General features: G+C 43.4%; 1 protein-coding gene across 1 annotated transcript in view; it reads left to right on the top strand.

Annotated features, from left to right (window-relative positions):
* Positions 1-20,286, top strand: part of LOC121283388 (TNF receptor-associated factor 4-like) — a 98,442-nt gene that overhangs the window by 55,962 nt on the left and 22,194 nt on the right. Inside the window, exon 2 of the mRNA XM_041197909.1 lies at positions 13,826-13,877. Within this exon, the coding sequence (XP_041053843.1) occupies positions 13,826-13,877 (52 nt within the window). The remainder of the gene's footprint in view (positions 1-13,825; positions 13,878-20,286) is intronic.

Consider the following 20,286-nt stretch of genomic DNA (forward strand, 5'->3'; position numbering starts at 1 on the left):
ATAGATTTTCATTGTAGTTTTAAAGGGGACTGCTTTCTTTTGCATTGTTCCAGTCTGCATCAACATACACACACACACCCCACGTGTGTGTGTGTGTGTGTGTGTGTGTGTGTGTGTGTGTGTGTGTGTGAGTGATTTGTGGTTTACGTGTGGCTAATCTAGTTTATATATCTATGTACTTTAACCAGCTTCCTTAAAATATATGCAGCAAGTTACCACATCTAATAGTAGAAGTCCATTGCTGGCTGGTCATGGTTAATTTGTGCCGTAACTCTCCCAGACCATGATTATTACTTCACATTGTCAAATCTTTGCAGTGATGAGATCATCGTGCCTGAAAATCCCATTCACTCTTTAAGGCTATAACAAGGCATCAAGAGCTTGATGAGAGACTCCGGCAGTAATGACTCATATTCCTCCTAAGCCTGATTTCACCTTCTCAGTTTTTTATATTCTTGCCTGGCTGACCTCCTAATACTGAAACTTTGTTGGGGTACTTTTCTCTGGGTCACACTCACTTTCCAGCAAACGGTCATTTTTCTTTTGTGCAGCTGCCACTTGCATTAATGTGGCACCTTTGACATAGGAAAACATCTGACAGGAGCATAGGCGGGAAAAAATGGCTGACGTGTGGTGTGTTGGGCAAAGGGGAGAAGCGACAGCGGCACGTCTTGTCTGTACCTGACATGCACACGTGCATGTTCTCTGCAGGAGTCGCTGGCTACTGATTGTCAGAGGGACACCCCACCCTACCCATCATCAAACCCAGCAGTAATGAGAACAAAGCCCAGTGATATAGAGCCCTTTACCCAGTACTCCTTTCTCGGATGGGCACCGGATGGATCAGGCATTCCAAAATGACCTCTTAGCCTTTACTTCTCTCAAAAAGTGAACTCTCCTTCCTGCATATTAAATGTTTTACCTGCCAGCCATATTTTAAAAAAATATTCGTCCCTGGGATGTGGGCATCGCTAGCTAGGCCGGAATTTATTGCCCATCCCTAACTGCCCTTGTTCAGAGGGCATTTAAGAATCAGCCACATTTTTGTGGGCCTGGAGTCACATGTAGCTCAGACCAGGTAAGGATAGCAGATTTCCTTCCTCAGAGGACATTAGTGAACAAGTGGGTTTTTATAACAAGGTCAATGGTTCTGTTTATTGAATTCAAATTTCACTATCTGCCATGGTGATCATTACCTGGGTCTCTGGAATACTAGTCCAATGACAATACCATTATGCCATTGCCTCCCCACAGGCAACTAATACAGTCGGTCAGGTCAGCTTCTACCTCTTAAAATTACTGCATTCATTCAGTTGTAATTCAGTCATCTCAGTAACATAGTTTTTTTTAAAGAAAATAACAATGGAAGTGCTCTTTGCTGTATGGATCAGAACATATGATTTCATGAGGATAGCATGATTATAGAGAATGAATTGCACAGTTTTGATATGGGTGATCAAAGTGGATGTCCCTAGATCTTGCTTATCTCTCCATTCGGGGAGGATAGGAAATTTAGCCTCAAGCTCTGTTTGGTATCTTAATTTAAGGAGAGTTGTGTGTTCTGCCAGGGATCCAGTGAACTCCAACTCCTTGTGCCATACACCCATTCGTTGTTTTTCTTGCTTATCTACATTAAATTGCGTCTGCCCTTGTCTAACACTTTGGTTATTCTGAAAATGATTACAATTCCCCTTGCTGTGTGTCACCTCCTTTTAGCAAATTAGCAAATCTGAGACTCTGGTCCCTGTACACAGATCCAAATAATTTAAAAATTCCTGGGATGCACCATTTCTGACTCGAGCATTATATATCATACCAAATGCTGATTGATTAGAGTTACGTGATGTAAAGTGAGAGTACCAGGCACTGAGTTGTAAAAGGAATATGCCTTTGGCACCAGTGTAATTCCCACATCTACCCAAGGTACATAAATTGTAAAAATGATGACTTGGGGTGACGTTAGAATATGGAGCTCTGCATCCACAACACCACATTTAAGACGTAGCCAAAGGGACTGTTTCAAAGCAGCGGATCGAATCGTATATAAATGCACAAAGCTTGTTAAGCCAGTCCATCCATCCTAAAGTTCTTTGTCTGCCCTGGTCCCCTTACATTCCGTTTCTACAGAGACTCTAATAAATAACTTCTATTGGTTTTAAATGCTTAAAGCAGCTGTTCTGAAATTTGCAGTGACCCCTTTTAATTCATTATTGTGGTTAAATCTGCTCATGCCAGAAGAGAGAGACAAATTTACAACTTGACTATTTTGAGGACACCAGCTGTACTGCAGTTCATTAAAGGGGCAAAACCAGTTTTATACACAGAGATAAAAACAAAAAAACTGCGGATGCTGGAAATCCAAAACAAAAACAGAATTACCTGGAAAAACTCAGCAGGTCTGGCAGCATCTCTTTTCTTCTCCGCCGATGCTGCCAGACCTGCTGAGTTTTTCCAGGTAATTCTGTTTTTGTTTTTTTCCAGTTTTATACACATTGCTGCTCTGCTAACGTGGCTGTTTAGTGCAGATTTATTCAAAGATGTGATGTCTCTTAAGTGACTGAAGATACTCTCTGTTCCATGGTAATTTTCTGGGTGTCTGAAAATATATAGAGCAGCTCCCTGAAAAACATACTGATTTTACTTCTGAGCTGTTGGGTGAATTACAGAGCAGAATTGCAGTTTTCGATTCCTTTTTGCTTTGAGCGACTTAGATGGGCGTTGATGGGCTTCAAGTGTTGGAACAGGAATCTAAGTGGGGCTCCTTGGTAAATGTTTTATCTTTACAACATTAAGCATCATCTTCTGAATGGGAAGCTGCACTGTCTTAATTAACTACAGAATGTGCTAAAAGCAACTTGTAAGAATCTCTGGCTCCCTCCAATGGCTCTGACTTTTATTGAACAAGGTTCTGGTTCGTGGTTAGCTGGCCATTCCTAGTTTGCCACATAGGATCAGCGCTTGGCTTCAAAGGGCATTTGTCACAATGGAAACACTTCTTGGCAAGTGGTTGAGACAGAAGGAGAGAGATGATAATGTAGTGTTAAGCGTGAATTTATATATTTGTACTTTGCTGTACAACAGTGCAGGTGCCAAGTGAGGACTGGATTAGGTTCAGGATGTGGGTGCTCCTTGCATTCAGATAACCCATTAATGTTCCATACTGTCAGGACTCATGTGGGAATATTGGCCTTGTGGCCAATGGACTGGAAAATGTTCTGCTTACTCATGGTGGGGAGTGTATCCAGGCAAGGAGTCAGCAGTTTAGTAGTGCTAATGTCACTGGACTAGTAATCCAGAAGAGTTCAAATCTCACCATGGCAGCTGGTGGAATTTAATTCAATTAATGAATCTGGAATATAAATCTAGTCTCAGTCATGGTGACCATGTAACTCGTCGATTTTTAGTTTAAAAACCCATCTGGTTCACTAATGTCCTTTTTGGGGAGGAAATCTCCCATACTTACCTACTCTGGCCTACCTGTGACTTCAGGCCCATAGCAACGTGGTTGACTCTTAACTGCCCAGTGAAATGGCCTGCCAAGCCTCTCAGTCCAAGGGCAATTAGGGATGGGCAACAAACGCCTTTTAGAACAGAGATGAAGAGAAAGAAACTTCTTTAGCCAGAGAGCGGTGAATCTATGGAATTCATTGCCACACAAGGCTGTGGAGGCCAGGTCATTGAGTGTGTTTAAGACCGAGATAGATAGGTTCTTGATTGGTAAGGGAATCAAAGGTTACAGGGAGAAGGTGGGAGAATGGGGTTGAGAAACTTATCAGCCGTGATTGAATGGCAGAGCAGACTCGATGGGCCGAATGGCCTAATTTCTGCTCCTGTGTCTTATGGTCTTATGCTGGCTTTTGCCAGCAATGCCCTCATCCCATGAGAGAATAAAGAAAGTAAGTTTCAGAAGAGGGCAGTGGTATAAGTTGGTGAGGGATAGAGATGGATGTTGGACATGGCTCCTTCCTATTTTGGCAGGCAGCATGTTCATTCTATTGCGTGTATTATTCAAAGTACAAATGTCACAGCATCTATAATCAGCCCCATGCCCTTCACTGTAACTTCTGATAGTACCGGGATAATTAACTCCTCACCAGCAATGCCGTATCAGCACCCTTGCTGATTCACATGTTTTAAGACTCCCTGAGGAGGACTTTTAGAGAAGCTTGTTTGTGTATTTAGTACAGTAGTATGGCCATTTAGGACACCTCTTGACATCTCGACTGGTTAACTGTCAACAGCTAATCAATAATACACATGACATTGACCCAACAGTATTCTTTTAAAACCAAAGTAATTATAGGTCTGGGGCATCAATCTGCTTCTACAGCATGAAGTGCTTTTGTGGGGTGCACTTGAACAGAGTATTTTTATTAGTATGCACTTAATAGAGTGGGTTTCAATAGAAATTCATTTGGAGGGGCTGTGGGGCAGAGGGGGAATTGTGACGTTAAATAATAATGCGTTTAACAGCTACATAGAAAAGGCACTGATTACTTAAATTGGTGAGAGAGTGTGGAATTGGATTTAATTGTCAGTCCGCACATTCGAGGCACTTGTCACATCATTTGTAGTGCCGACTGGATACAGTCGCTGACAATTTAGCAGCGTTAGGCTTCCAATTTGGATTTAAGCCACAACAAGGGCTGCCGAGATATGGAAACAAGCTCATTGGCCAAACGCAAATGAATAAATATTCCATGTGGGGGGGACTGCTCGTTAGTAATTAGCTGCAGATTGTTGTTCAGTAAACCTTGAAGTGATTGCGCTGAAGGAGTAGTGATCAGGATTTAGATGCTATTGACGCAGGAATAAACCAGAGTATCATACCCTTTAAAAGAAATGGAAACTGTATGTAATCAAATCCTCGTTTTGTCCATAACTTTTTGCACCGCAGTGTGATCTTTTCCAAATTTAATATATTCAAAAGAGGAATTGGTATTATATTTGAAAAGATGAATTATTGCAAGGCTGTGGGGGAATAGCATGGGCGTGGGATTAATTGAATCGGTCTTTCAAAGAGTCGGCACTCATGATGGGCCGAATAGCCATCTTTTGTACGATACTGATATCTGGGCAGTTATGTTGTCTTTGGGTTCAGACAACTGTTAGGAATCAACAGCAACAAATTGTACTTGTATAATGCCTTCAATATGAAACATTCCAAGGTGCTTCGCAGGAGCATTATAACACAATATGATACACGTAAGTTAGGCCAAATGACCAAAAGCTTCCTTGACATGCAATGCATTCTGGGTGATTTTTTAACAAATTCATTCATGGGATGTGGGTGTCGCTGGCTAGGCCAGCATTTGTTGCCCTTCCCTAATTGCCCTTGCTCAGGGAGCACAAGAGTCAACCACATTGCTAATGGGGTCTGGAGTCACCAGGTGAGGACAGCAGGTTTCCTTTCCCTAAAAGGGACACAGTGAACCAGATGTGTTTTTATAACAATCGACAGCGGTTTCATGGCCGTCATCAGATTTTTATTGAATTCAAATTCCGCCATCTGCCGTGGCAGGATTTGAACCTGGGTCCCTAGAGCTTTACCCTGGCTCTCTGGATTACTAGTCCCATCACAATACCACTACACCATCGCCTCCCCTTGTTGGCTGTGGAAGTGGGATAATGGAAATCAATGACAAGATAGTGCCTTGGCTGGATCACACTGTCTGATAATTTCCCTCCAGTTTGCCCTGTGCCTTTCTGAAAGGCACTGATTCGCTGCGTGTGCTACAGTTTGAATTGAAAACACAAGCTAGTGCTTTTTACTTCCTTGAACTTTCCTGTACTTCTGATTTTTCCCGAAGGCGCTCACCCACTGTCAGCAGGCAATGCCATGGTCTGGAAGGCTTCTGCTACCATCGATGTGTTAAATGCTTAATGCTGAGTGAACTGAAAAGGCGTAAAGATGGTGTTGGGGGTTGGAGAGAGAGAGAGAGAGAGCGCTAGTTTTAGAGCAGACTTGAGTTAATCAATTGTTGGTATTTTGTCACTAATTAACTGCTTTCACAAAATGAAGCCACGTGGGATAATGGAAGGAGGCCATTGCTTGCTGACAGCTGAAAAAACAACCCCTCCCCTCCCCCCCGTCCCCCAGCCCCCCCATCCATGAAGCCCCCAGGGTCTTCTGCACAGGAGACACCAATTCTGTTAATGAGCAAGTTGCCTGAATTTGCAGACTTGGCACAAAGTGCCTGATAGCAAAATAAGACTCACGTACAGGATAGCCTATTCTGCCATTTGGGAAATTGAGGGTCAATAGTTTTTTATTCTGTTGGTTGTCTAGAAGCTCGGAGTACCTAAACTTCATATCCTGTTAATGTGAGTGGCTATGTTCAGTTTGAACCAGTGCTTTACAGTGAATCTGGAGTTGTTCAATTTGTCAAAGACCTAAGTTTTGAATCATTATTCGAACGAAGAGCTTCTGTGAGAATGAAGTAATTTTGAAATCTTACCTGTTAATGTAGTTCCTTCCTGGCGCGGACCCCTCGAATAGAAAGGATTGCTGTATGCAGCGGCAGAAATCAACCAATCCTATCGCAGAATCTCAACGCAGTCACTGAGCAATGTCCCCTCATTTAATCGAATCACAAAACCATCACTCCCATCAGCCACAAAAATTGGCCAACCAAAAAGAATCTACACAGAGAATCTTGCATACTTACTTTCAGTATGTACCCCAGCTACTGGATATTGCAACACCCAGTATTCCTGTACTCAAGGTTAACGCTTCTTCAGAGCCTCTGAAGGATCACACAGACTTGAAACGTTAACTCTGTCTTTCTCTCCGCAGATGCAGTCAGACCTGCTGAGTTTTTCCAGCATGTTTTGTTTTTGTTTCAGAGTTCCAGCATCTGCAGTATTTTGCCTTTATTCCTGCACTTAATCTATACTTTGATTCACACTTTTTAATTTAATTCCAGCCTCGTTCACCAATATTCCACAGCTCAACAGCTCGTCTTACTTTCCAGAGACTCCCAAGGTCTGCTTCCAGCTTGCACTAAGCTTTTGCACTGATCTTTTGCTCGCTCCCTCCCTCACATCTCTCTTTTGCTCTCTTTCTGCCCCACCCTTTCCGACCTCCTCCTTAGCCCCATATCAAGCAACACTTGCTGAGCAATAACCTCACTGCTGCTCAGTTTGGGTCCCACCAGTGTCACTCAGCTCCTGACCACATTACAGCCTTGGTTCAAACATGGACAAAAGAGCTGAACTCCTGAGGTGAGGTGAGAGTGACTGCCCTTGACATCAAGGCAGCATTTGACCGAGTGTGGCATCAAGGATCCCTAGCAAAACTGGAGTCAATGGGAATTGGGGAAAAATTCTGTGCTGGTTGGAGCCATACCTAGCACAAAGCAAGATGGTTCTAGTTATTGGCGGTCAATCATCTCAGTCTCAGGACATCACTGCAGGATTTCCTCAGGGTAGTGTCCTAGACCCAACCATCTTCAACTTCTTCATCAAAAATCTTCCTTCCGTTATAAGGTCAGAAGTGGGGATGTTCGCTGATGATTACCCAATGTTCAGCATCATTCATGACTCCTCAGTCCATGTCCAAATGTACTAAGACCCGGGCTATATCCAGGCTTGGGCTGACAAATGGCAAGTAACATTCATGTCAGACAATGACCATTGCCAACAAAAGAGAATGGAACCATCACTCTTCAATGGCACTACCATAACTGAATCCCCCACTATCAATATCCAGGGGCTTAATAATGACCAGAAACTGAACTGGACTAGCCATACAAATACTGTGGCTACAAGAGTAGGTCAAAGGCTGGGGAATTCCGTGGCTAGTAACTCACCTCCTGACTCCCCAAAGCCTGTCCACTAATCTACACGGCACAAGTCAGGAGTGTGATGGAATACTCCCCACTTGCCTGGATGAGTACAGCTCTAACAACACTGAAGAAGCTTGGCACCATCCAGGAGAAAGCAGCCTGCTTAATTGGCACCCCATCCACAAACATTCACTGCCTCCACCACTGACACACAGTGGCAGCAGCGTGTACCATCTACAAGATGCACTGCAGGAATTCACCAAGGCTCCTTAGACAGCACCTTCCAAATCCACGACCACTACCATCTAGAAGGACAAGGGCAGCAGACACATGGGAACACCATCACTTGGAAGTTCCCCTCCAAGCCACTCACTATCCTGACTTGGAAATATATCGCTGCTCCTTCACTGTCACTGGGTCAAAATCCTGGGACTCCCTCCCTAACAGCACTGTGGATGAACCAACACCACTTTGACTGCAGCAGTTCAAGAAGGCAGCTCACCACCACCTTCTCAAGGGCAATTAGGGGCGGACAATGAGTGCTGGCCTAGCCAGCACGTCCCCTATGAATGAATAAAAATAAACATACTTGTGGCTTCCGTACTGCCAGTGGATGCTAGCAAATGACATAGCAATGACTCCATATCACCAAGTGAGATGGAACCTTGGTTTAATATCTCATCTGACAGCCCAGCGCTCCCTCAGTTCTTCACTGGAGTACCAGCCTAGATTATGGGCGCAAGTCTCTGGAGTGGAATTTGCACCCACATCCTCCTGATTCGGGTGAAAGTGTTACCAAGGCTGACGCTCGTGTGTGTGTGTGTGTGTGTGTGTGTGTGTGTGTGTGTGTGGTGGGGGGGGGGTGCGTTGGTCCCAAGAATAATTATTTAATGTGTAAGTAAACAGTAAGGAGCAAAACACTTTGTGTAAATTTCTTTGAAGTGCTATCGTAGTTGTGTAGGAAAATGTGGCAGCCGTCTTTGCACAGCAAGGTCTCCCAATTAGCTGTGAGATGAAATTGCCCAACAAATGTTCTGGAAAGATCGGGGAACATTGCATAGCGCTGCAGAATGCACCTGCTCTGTAACCAGGTGACCAATGTGGCATTCATCCACACCTGAATCTGCTACACTGGCAAGAGAGCTGCCCCAGTTGATTGCTGTCCAGGCAAAATCCTGAACCCATTCCTCTCTTCTCATTCTTACACAACAGCACTTGTGATCAGAGTACATGAATAAGGATCCGGGAGGGAATCCCACTGGATCTCATGTTTATTCATATCCTGCAGATCAAAAAGCCCTTTGAACATCCAGATCTATTATTCAATCGCACACTCTTTTTAAAAAAAAAAATGAGCTGTAATGAAAATAACTGAGACTTTGGTTGTGCTCTGGAACTGGAGCTGGATTGCTTTTGTGTCTCAATGAATCTGAATTTGATTCACGTAAACACGTAACTTGAAACAAATTTCCTGTCTTTCCACTCAGAAGATATTCCAGGGCACAAACTGCAATGTCCGCTGAAAAATCCTGTGCATCCAGAAGGTAAAATCTCTCCTGTTCTAAAAGAAAATAGCAGTGTGCCCATTTTTTGTGTGTGTAAGAGTTGCTAACCGAAAACAGTGGCTTTAAAACAGCCTTTGGTTTTTACAGTCAGGGATTTCACACCTCCCAGCTTGCTGTTCCCAGATTTAATTGTTTTTATCCCCCCTCCAAAACCACACATTCACTTTAACAGATGGAAAATTATGGCTGTGGGCGATCCCCAGCCAATCTTGTTGGGTTATGGAATTACAAGCTAGACGTTGTCCAGTAAGGTGACGCTACTTAGTTTGGGGGGAAAAAAAGGGAAACCTTGTTGCTGCCAGCTCAATAATCGTGCACTGAAGATCCTTGTAACAATGTGTAACGAGGCAGGTTTTTAGTGCCCGTAGCTTGAGTCACCACGATTGGGAGTTCACCACTTCAGTCCTCCTGAGTTGGCTGATCTCTGGAGCTGTGTTACAATGCTGCTGCGATTGGTTTCATTGTCAACCGTGGCTCGGTCTGTTCATACTCTTATTTCCTGGCTCAGCTTGTGTGGGCTCAGAGACTTGCATGCTCCTTTCTGTTCAAGGGGCCCACACCACAAAGGAACCACATTAACAGTTAAGATTTCAGAGCTGCTTTATTCTCACAGGAGCTCTTCATTCTCTTGAGATTTGTTGCACTGTCTTTTGGATGGGGCATTTCTCTGGCCCTCTCTGTCCCTTTTGGGTGGATGTGAAAGATCCAATGGCACTGTTCAAAAAGAAATGGGGATGTTTCCCCTAGTGTCCTCGAATGTTTTAACCATCGTCCAACGCTACTGAACACAGACTTGTCTGCTCGTTGTATCCCATTGCTGTTTGTGCAAGTTTGTTTGCAAATTGGTTGTCCCTTTACATTGCAGCACTCAATTTCAAAAGTAATTTGTTGGCTATAAGGTTTGTGAATGGTACAGTGTAAATGGAAGCCCTCCTTACCTTCTCCTTAGCTAGTGCGCCCCCACCGCGCGCGCCCCCCCACCCCGCCTTTCCAAACCTTTCCACCCTCTTACCCACTTTGGGTGCTATCAGCCAGGGTTCCCCACTCCTGTTGTTTAACTACTGACCCCAATGGAAAGTGCACGAGTGTGAAGGCTTGGAGTGAGGAGAAGTTTGGACTTGGCTGCCCTTTCAATTATCTGTCAACAGTCACACAGGAATGGAGTGTGCCTCTGAAAGTGAGCAGCGGTAAGAGGTAACAACTGAAATATTAGTGGTGATGGCAACCTCTTCACTATTAAGTACAGAGAAACATTACCAGCTGCTGCAGTCATCTTCCCCCACCCCTACCTCACCCAGTGTAACTATACTGGTCAAAGAAGCATTCTCTTCTCCTGCACTTTAGAATTCACAAAAAAAAACGACTTGTACTTGAAATTGTAGAAGATTGATAATTTATTGTAGTCTGGTCAATGAAATCATATTTTGCACCTCCTTAGGGGGTCTTAAAAGTGTTTGAAAGAAAATTCACGTCCAATAATGGTTTAGTTTGGCGCTATCCCATGACTAACTTTTTAGCAGGACATTTTCAAGTTTCACCATCATTTGTTCATGGACTTAATTGCCAGGTGTATTCAATCTGCAGTGAACTCCGGCCATGCTGTCAACCACTGCTCGTTTATTGTGTAAATTAAATTTAGTTTCCTTCCTCATCCACCCCATTCCAGCTTGGGATAGGATTCCATGGGGTATCAGCTCCTATACTAGATTCTCTACTGACTGCCCAATATTTACATGTAAACTTAATTTTCCTGAATTATAGAATGGTTACAGCACAGGAGGAGACCATTCGGCCTGTCATAGCTATGATGGTTCTCTGAAAGAGCAATTCATTATGTACCACTTCCCTGCCTTCTCCAATAGCCTGCACATTCCGTTTCAGATTATAACCCCATTCCCTCTTGAATGTTTCAATTGACCCTACCTCCATAACCTCCTCAGGTCGTATTCCAGATCCTAACCACTCTCAGTGTGTGTAAAAGTTTTTCCTCATATCACCATTGCTTCTTTTGGCAATCACCTCAAATCTGTGCCCTCTCATTCCCATTGGTGGAAGGACTAAGAACTGTTTCTTCCTATCCATTCTGACCAAGCCTCTCATGATTTTGAATTACTCTTATCAAATCTCCTCTCAACATTCTGTTCAAGGAAAGCAGTCCCAGCTTCTCCAAACTGTCGACATAACTGAATTCCTCAACCCTGGACCCATTTTCATGAATAATTGCTGCTCTCCCTAATATCTCAAGTCCTTTCTAAAGGTTGGAGCCCAGAACTGAATGCATTACTCCATTTGAGGCCAAACCAGTATTTTATTACAAGTCTAACATAACTTATGATTCTAAGTTTACAGCACAGACAGAGGCAACTCGGCCCATTGTCTGCATTGGCCAAAAATACAAGACGTCCAGACTAATCCCACTTTCCAGCATCTGTTCCGTAACCCTGTAGGTGACGGCACTTGAGTTGCCTATCGAGGCACCTTTTGAATGAGTTGAGGGGTTCTGCCTCTACTACCCTTTTTCAGGCAGCGAGCTCCAGACCACACCCCACCCCCCCCCCCACCCCAAACCCCTGACTTGCTATTCACACATTTGGGATCAACTGATCTTTACTGAGCAGAGCACATGGAAAATTCCTCCTGGCAGGAGTTTGCCTTCCTTCTCTCAATTGTACCGAACTGATTCCAGGCTGTAATCAATAAACACGGCACAGATTGGAGTCTCAATAAACTGCCACCTTTTGGGGGGAAGAGTACTTTGGTGAGGTGGGGGGTTGGGGGAAGAGGGAAAGAGACAAACTGGCTTTGTTTTTCCGCCTTTTTGTTTCTTCGAGCTGGATATGTTTGCAGCACAGTTTACAAAGAAGTTTTTTTGAAGTTCTTAGTGCATTCAACTGCATGAAAGATTTACTGTTTCTCATCAACCCAGTCACACACAACCGCTGTTTCCCGATGGTTGCTAAACAGATCTCTCCATAAATATAAAATAAATGCTGATCTGTCTGCAGACATAAAAATTAATGATTCTTTTAATCTACATTTACTGAAATAGAATAAACAAAGGTTTAAAAAGAAAAAAAGCACTTAAGTCTGTACCAGCACTGCTGACATTTCAGGGATTTGCCTGGGTAAGGAATGGTTACATTTGGAGATCACACAAGGAACGAGAGTAAGCTGTTGCCTTCCTCTGTAATTGTCAATTGACAAAGTTTAAATGTTGACTTACCTACACAAAATGGCCAATTTAAAATTGTACTCGGGAATTGTAGCTCAGCAAGAGGGAATGTGCTAGGCAGCCCTGGGCTGTGTGAAAACATTAAGATAAAAAGTAAAATACTGCGGATGCTGTAAATCTAGAACAAAAACAGAAATACCTGGAAAAACTCCTCATACGGACTCGAAACGTCAACTGTATCCCTCTCCGCAGATGCTGTCAGACCTGCTGAGTTTTCCAGGTATTTTTGTTAGTGTGAAAGCATTGTTTGCACAACCATTGCTCACTTTTTACACCTTTGCAGGCTGGCAGTTTGAAATGATTCAGGCCCGTTCACGTTCATAAACTCCTGACCAGTTGAATTGGGATGTGCGCACCATATGCCCTTGTGCGTTCTGAGCTCTGCAATCGCTGTGTATCTTTATGCACTAATAATGATAATAATAATGTGACCAAACTAGTTTCCAATCTGGTGGCTGCAAGTATGAGCTAATTTTACTTCGAACCCTTGACGCCTCACTTAGTCGGGTCTCCAATGAGCTCTTGGGCCTCAAGAATGGTGGGACCAGTGTCTTGAAAATTGGGGAGCCAACTCTGGCTCATTTTATCCCTGGAGGTTTCATCGCCGCTAACTGCCCCACTTAGTCCATCTCTTTTAACATTTTTATGAGTAATAGTAAATAAGCCTCCCAAAAAGAAATCTTCCCATTTGTTTTTAATGCCTCTGGATTTTTTTTCCCCCTCTCTGCTGGTTGCTTTTCAATTCCTGGGGACTCCAGGGCCATCCTGGAGGGTTGGCAACCTGTGTGGAAAATTTAACTGCACTTGTTTGTGTGTAGGAAGACTGACTGAATGCACTGCAGCTTTATCTGTGTTTATGGTCTGTCAGTTCTCTCCGGAGTTAAAACATAAACGTAAAGCAGAATTTAATTTCCCTTTTGAAATGGTATGATTGCTAAACAATTAAAAAGCAAGCATTAGTTTTGTCCCCACTGTGGTGTGCTGAATTTTGATTTAAGTCTGTGTGCACGTCAACAATGAGCGTAATCTATTGTGTGAAGCACATTATGACATGAAGACTTGTATGAATGCATTATGTTAATACTGAGAACCTGCCTCTAAGTGTCTCATTAGTGCTGATGTAAAATTGCCAAGGAAGTGCATGGAGGGACCACAGACCTCCCCGCTATTAGCTACGTATTAAATTATTAGTATTGTACACAGCCTGTGCATTTACCAGTTCTTCTCTCTCTTTGTTTCAGCGAGGGCGTGTTTAAATGTCCTGAAGACCAGCTTCCACTTGACTACGCAAAGGTAAATGATTATCACAAATGCAAATTGCCCTTTCCCCATAGCAACTTTTACTTTTCTTGCACTAATTAGGTAGTTTGAATTACTGAATGTAATTTGCTGCAATTCATCTGCCCATTCAGTATAGTTCCATGGTCTGTGAGGGCTGTTGTATCTGTGTTACCTTAGGGGTCCTGCTGCTGCCTTTGTCATCTTATTCTCTACAGCACTCAGCTGCAGCACTGGTAATTGTTGTAATGAGCATGCTTTCAGGCTCACTATCATCTTTACCCTTTATTGTACAGCTTACAAAGGACTCTATGGTTGTCTTCCTGCTTGGCTGTTCTGCTTTGTTGAATGAATAAAGCTGTTACGGTTTTTCTCTCCCCACTCCCGTTTTCTCCGGTATTCCTTGTCCAAGTGACCGTTCTTTCCGTGTGCTCCTAAATGGTTAGTTGGGTCTATTCCGGCTCACAGCAAACGTCTAACATCCTAACCGTGCACATATACATTTCCAACAAGGAGTGGTCATTGGATGGCCATTAAAGCCAGTCTTATCTTTTTTTTTCTGGCTTCCCTATCCCCATTGTCCCAGGACAATGAGGACAATTGTGAGATCCCAACTCAGGACAGAGCACGATTGGACCTGGCACCTTCTGGTCTGTAGAACCAGTAGCGTGCACAGTTACCCATTAAACCATTGTCAGAAAACCCTCTCTTTTATGTTTTCATAACTTTTTTATAGCTACTTTTGGGCAGTTTCCAAATTCTTGTGTTCTGTCTTGCCTGCTGGTGTTTGCCTTCATTTTGTTGTGGGGGAGGGGAGAAGGGAATGGCTGGGAAGAGCGAAAAGTTGAAAATAGTGAGAATAAAGGCGAGACTGCTTTCAAACTATCGGCAGAATCCAAGCTCCTCAGTCCCTCAAGAAAACTGTACAAAATGTAATCAAGAGCAGGCGCTCTCCCCCTCTCAAATGCATGGCCAGTTTGTTAAAATATTTGGTAGTTGTCATTTTTCCAAATTTTAATGACAGCAATAGTAACAAAAACTGAGGTATTTGACCAGAAATTGAGAGAAGCTAAAGAACAACTTGTTTTTTAAAAAAAAAATAGCTTTTTCCTTAATGTAATGTGACATTTCTTGCAGTCTAAAGTTGTCCTGTCACATTCTATTAACTAGTGCGTAGCAGCAACATTTCTTCGGGATGTAATGTGTTGCCCCATAAATCCAACTTGCTTACGAAAGCTAAACTATGTATCTTAAGAGTTGTGAGCCCTTGATAATGGCCCATGTTTTTTTTTTGTTGTTGTTTCTTTTATTTAATCTGCTGAGAACCCACTAAATAGCGCCGGGGACTTTCAGCTAATGAGCCAGGCTCTTCTCTGTAGTAACTTCTCCCTCCTGAAAAAAATTTGTCCGGCTGGAGAAATTGGCCATTTGTCTTGATGGTTTGCAAAGGACTACAGACGCTATTCACTCTACTTGCCTTTTGCCCAGTGTTATGGTGCCAGAAGGAACTGCAATTAGAAATCACTTTTTCATCCATTCAGTTAGTACATTGAAAAATTAGAACAATGAACGTGGCTATTTGTCAATAAACGCTTGAATGTACTTTTTGTGATGTTGCTTCCTTTTTGTACATCTGAGCTGGCACTGAAATCCTGACGTGGCGAGAGGTGTGGGAAACGCATCTTTTTTGTGTGTGCTGTTTCTATTAATGCAGGTGTCCTTTCTTTTCTTTTATTCTCCTTTACCTCATCAATCTCTCAACGTCAGAAGCCGTTTCATTTCCTCAAACACTTGTCCTAGGAAGCAATCCTTGAAATTATTTTTAGGTTGTGAGCCTCGCGTGTTCAATTTTTAAAAATTTTTAAAAAAATTTTTTCCCCCACCACTATCCGAGCCGTCGACCTTTCTGCTCACTCTCTCTAGCCTCAACTTTTTCTGTTGGCTTTGAAGTGAGTGAGGAAGGAGATGGCTGTTGATATTTCCTCCCTCTCTACCGGCTGTTGCCAACTGTATCTCTGGCCTGAAGGGAACGAGTCTCTGTGCCATGGACTGACTGCCTGCTGTCACTTGTGGTTCTGATGTTTTCACAAGGCATGGTTCCTACTGGATTCTGTCCATCTCTGCTACTGATAATACATTCAGCTTGTATTTGGCGCTCCAACTAAAGGCTCAACGAAGGACAGCTGAAACTCTAAGCTGAGCCACACTTTCTTGACACTTGACCCCAAAACAAATGCAAAATTGCAGCAGATGCTAGAAACCTGCAATTAAAAATGGAAAATGCTGGGAGCACCCGACATCTGTGACAAGAGAAACAGAGTTACTATTTTAGACCAAAGAGCTCATCATGATCATTGATGTCCTGGGATTACTTAAAGTCATTGGTCAGTGTTCAGCTACTTGGGTCCCTTTTTTGAAATTTTTGCATTAAGAAGGCCCAATGAGCTCTTCCTGTGGCTCATGAAGTAAAGACTGCTTGTGACTGAGCAATACACCAGAAATTTCCAGGCAAAATCCTTGGTCTATACTGAGAGAGCTGTTGTCAGGACGGGAGATTACAATCGGCCTTGATAGTCCTGGGGTAAAGAGTGGGGATACATAGGAACGTAGAAACAAGAGTTGGCACTTTAGTCCCTTGACCTATTCTGCCATTCAATGGGATCATGGCTGATCTGTATCACACCCATTTACCTGTCTTGGTTTCATGTCACTTCATATTCTTGCCTAACAAGTCTATTGGTCTCCGTTTTGAAATTTTTAATTGGTCACCAGTGTCAATAGCTTTTTGTGTGACAGGAGTTCCAGATTTCCACCACCCAGGAACAGAAACCGTGACTGGTATTTTCTCACTAGCGTGCAGGCCAGTCCTTTTCACCCTGTGGTGACCACCCAAGATATTTGAGACAAATTGGATGCCACCTTCCACCCCTATGACAAGCAATTTCACCTATGATGTGAACATGTGATTTGCCACAAGGCTGAAGCTATTGGCCAAATGCCTTTGCCCATCGTTGTCTAGTGACGCCTATTGAAGAGATTCCAATTTGGCCATCCCTGATTTAAACCATGAGCCAACAACTCCCTTCCCCCAAACATAGCAAAATAACTCGCACCATCTAGGATTTAATGAATGTGTTCTAAACACATTGATAGAATGAACTGTAACACACCATCACCATTCTGAGTCAGAGTTGTGTGGCAACATGCACTTTTACATGCATGTTATAGTCTGTAGTGATGATAGAAGCTTCATCACATGGCTGACTAGGAATCTCTCTTGCTCTTATGCCTGCCATTGGCATTGGTTGGGAGGATTAGGAGGTTGATACTCAATCTGTTTGGCCTTATTATGAAACCACCTTCGGCCTAGAACCTGGAGCTTCTGGCCCAGAGATTGGGATGCTATCTGCTGTGCCACAGGGCCACCTCTTCAGTAGTGTATAAAGGGAGGAACTGTTTCCACTGGTGGGTGGTCAGTAACCAAAGGACACAGAATTAAGACAATTGACGGAAGAGCCAAAGGTGGATGAGAATTTTTTTTCAATGCTGAGAGCTATGATCTGGAATGCATTGCCTGAAAGTGGTTCAATTCACAGTCCATCACAGCAGCTGTAGTAATCCTCTGTTCTCCATCGCTGAAGCTATCAACCCGTAAAGTTTCCTGGTCCAGAGTATGGGGCCCTGCTAGAGTCTGTGCAGATGTAGCAAGGACAGGGATGCATCCAGCTGTGCTGCCCCAAATAAGTCAATATTCTGCTGAGGATTGATTTCTAGCCTGGTACTTGATATAATGAGTGGGTTTTGCATATGGTTCCTGAGGGCTGGAGTTGCTCACGGAAACAGACTAGAGCATGAGCTGTTGCCTTCTGAAGAGGTGGAGATGGGAGGGACAAGGAGCTGCACATACGCGCTTGACTCACTGAGCCCTTTGGTACACACAATTATCTTTGAAAGCCCCCAGTGTGTCACTTTCCTCCTCCCGCTAGTGTATGTGCTCTGTAATGATGCGGGATGAATAGGATGGTTTTATTTTGCTTTGTGTTTTTTTTTCACATCAAACGCAACCTTTTCCCACACTTCCTTTCTGGCCCGGAATGCATTTGTTCTTCCGTCACTGGGGACAATAAGGTTTCTGTTGGGGGTTCCAATATCTTTCAACAGGAAAAGCCACAGTCTTGTTTCAGTAAATGCTTTCGTGTTGCTTGGTTAAAGAAACTGCTGCAGCAGCAAATCACTGCTGAGCCACAAATTGCAAGGAAATGAGGTAAAGGCGAACAATCCGAGCATGAATGATGGGACTGTCTTTCCACATCAGATCTCTTGTGAAAAAGCTGCTTTTGGTACTTGTTTCCATCTTCCTTTGGCACAAAATCTGACTTGTGTGAAAAGGAAATCTGTCTGCTTATTCCCCTGATAGATGCAATGAAAAACTTCTGAATTTTTCTCTTGTTATTGCTGTGGCAGGGATGAGCAGCTCCACGATGTCAGTGTGCAAGTTAATTAGAAGCCACGCTGGGTCTAAATGATTGTTACGAAAGGCTTGCAGATATTAAAGATCGTTCATCTACTTTTGCCTTTCCCAAGCATGCCTCCTCCTAGTCTTGCTGAGTCTGGAATGTGTCACTGCTGTCCACAGCTAAATGCTGCCTCACACTCTTTCATCTTCCCCTGCACCCCAGCCCAGCTGCTCCAATTCCATCGTTTTTTTTTAAATGCATCTTTTCATAATGTCAGGATATCCCAAAGAATATCAGAACAAATGAAATTTCTTTGTAGCGTAGTCATTTTTGTAAAGCAGGCATAGCTGGGGCCCGTGAACAACTAGGTACCCAGGAGTAGGCTATTTAGTCATGTTCTACCATTCAGTGATCTGCAACCTTACCTCATGTACCAACCACCGCTCCGTATCTTTTTATTATGTGTGATATCAGTGTTAGATTTAAAATTAACAATTGACCTGGCATCGCTTTGCAGTTTGTGGAAGAGAGTTCCAAACTTCTACCACTCTTTCAATGAAGAACTGTTTCCTGGGCAGAATTTTATGGCCCAGTCAGGCGGGGATGGGGGCCATAAAATGCAGTGAGCCATTCAGCGGGACCGTAAAATCCCTCCAGCGTAAAATTCCACACCTAACCTCGCTCCAGAAAAGTCTGACTCTAACTTTTTGACTATATCCCCCAGCTCTAGACTTCCCAACGAGCAGAAATGCTTTCTCCCAATCTTTCCTATCAGTTCCCCTTTATCTTGAAAACTGATCAAATAATCTAAATTCCAGAGAATGCAACACTAGTTTGTTTAATCTCTCTTCGTAACTAAACCCTTGGAGCTCAGGTATGGGAGGATGGGCAGACCCTTGGTTTAAGATCTCGTCTGAAGGACAGCCCTCAGATCATACACTGTCTCCTCAGAATTGTGCAATTAGTTTGGTTTTAATAGTTGATTGAGTGGTGGGAGAATCCAAAATATTGACATAGGGGCACCTGTCTGGTCCATCAGCTGGAGTTCATAGCTTACCCCAAAAGACGCCACCCTTGGCAATGCAGCACTCCCTCAATAAGTCACTCAAGCCAATACAGATTTATGTCCCAAAAACCTGTCTGAACCTTAAACTCACAGCCTTCTGATTTGACTCGAGGGCGAGAGTGTTGAGCTGAGTTCACACATTTCTTAGACAACCTGAGGAAAACCAGCAACTCCTCTCCTGGAGGTATATAGGAATGGGAGTAAGCCATTCAGCCCCTCCGAACCTGTTCTACTATCCATTGAGATCATGGCTAATTTGTACCTTAACACTAGTTAATTGTCATTTGATCCAGACCTAATCCTAATGAAAATCTGTCAGATCTATGTTTCCAGGGCCTTTTTGAGGGCAAGAATTCCAGGTTTCTGCTTTAATTTCTCTGAAAAGCCGGAGGAGAACTCTGCTTTTCAGTAAGGACTGGGATCTGTGCTTGCTGCGCCAGCAGTTCAGCATTGTCACTGATTCTTCCATTACCAGCTCAACACCACCCTGCTGCCACCTCACCACAACCCCCAAACTCCCTCTGGCTGCTTTTGTGAATTGTCTATTTTACACTCTTCCTCTTCACCAGTGAAATGTTGATTAGACCGCACCCCCACCCCACCCCAACCATTCAAATCACTGGACTGTATTAAAAAAGGTACATTGTGAGCCAGTTGATATTTGGACAACATAACAGCTTTCAGTAGTGGCCAAGTTAGGAAACACACACAACTCGGGAAACCGACCACAAACAGTATAAATAAAACATCACAGCACACTTTAGAATTGAGCACAAGTAGCATAAATAAACCCTTTTCCGCTGCCAACAGTTCCTTTTCAATTTTCTGATTTCATTCTGACGGAGTTCCTCATTGAGCGCCCATTCCTCTACTTGTCTCTTAATAACAGGCAGCTTTATTC

Source organism: Carcharodon carcharias, chromosome 10 (genome assembly GCF_017639515.1).
Source record: "Carcharodon carcharias isolate sCarCar2 chromosome 10, sCarCar2.pri, whole genome shotgun sequence".
Taxonomy (NCBI): domain Eukaryota; kingdom Metazoa; phylum Chordata; class Chondrichthyes; order Lamniformes; family Lamnidae; genus Carcharodon; species Carcharodon carcharias.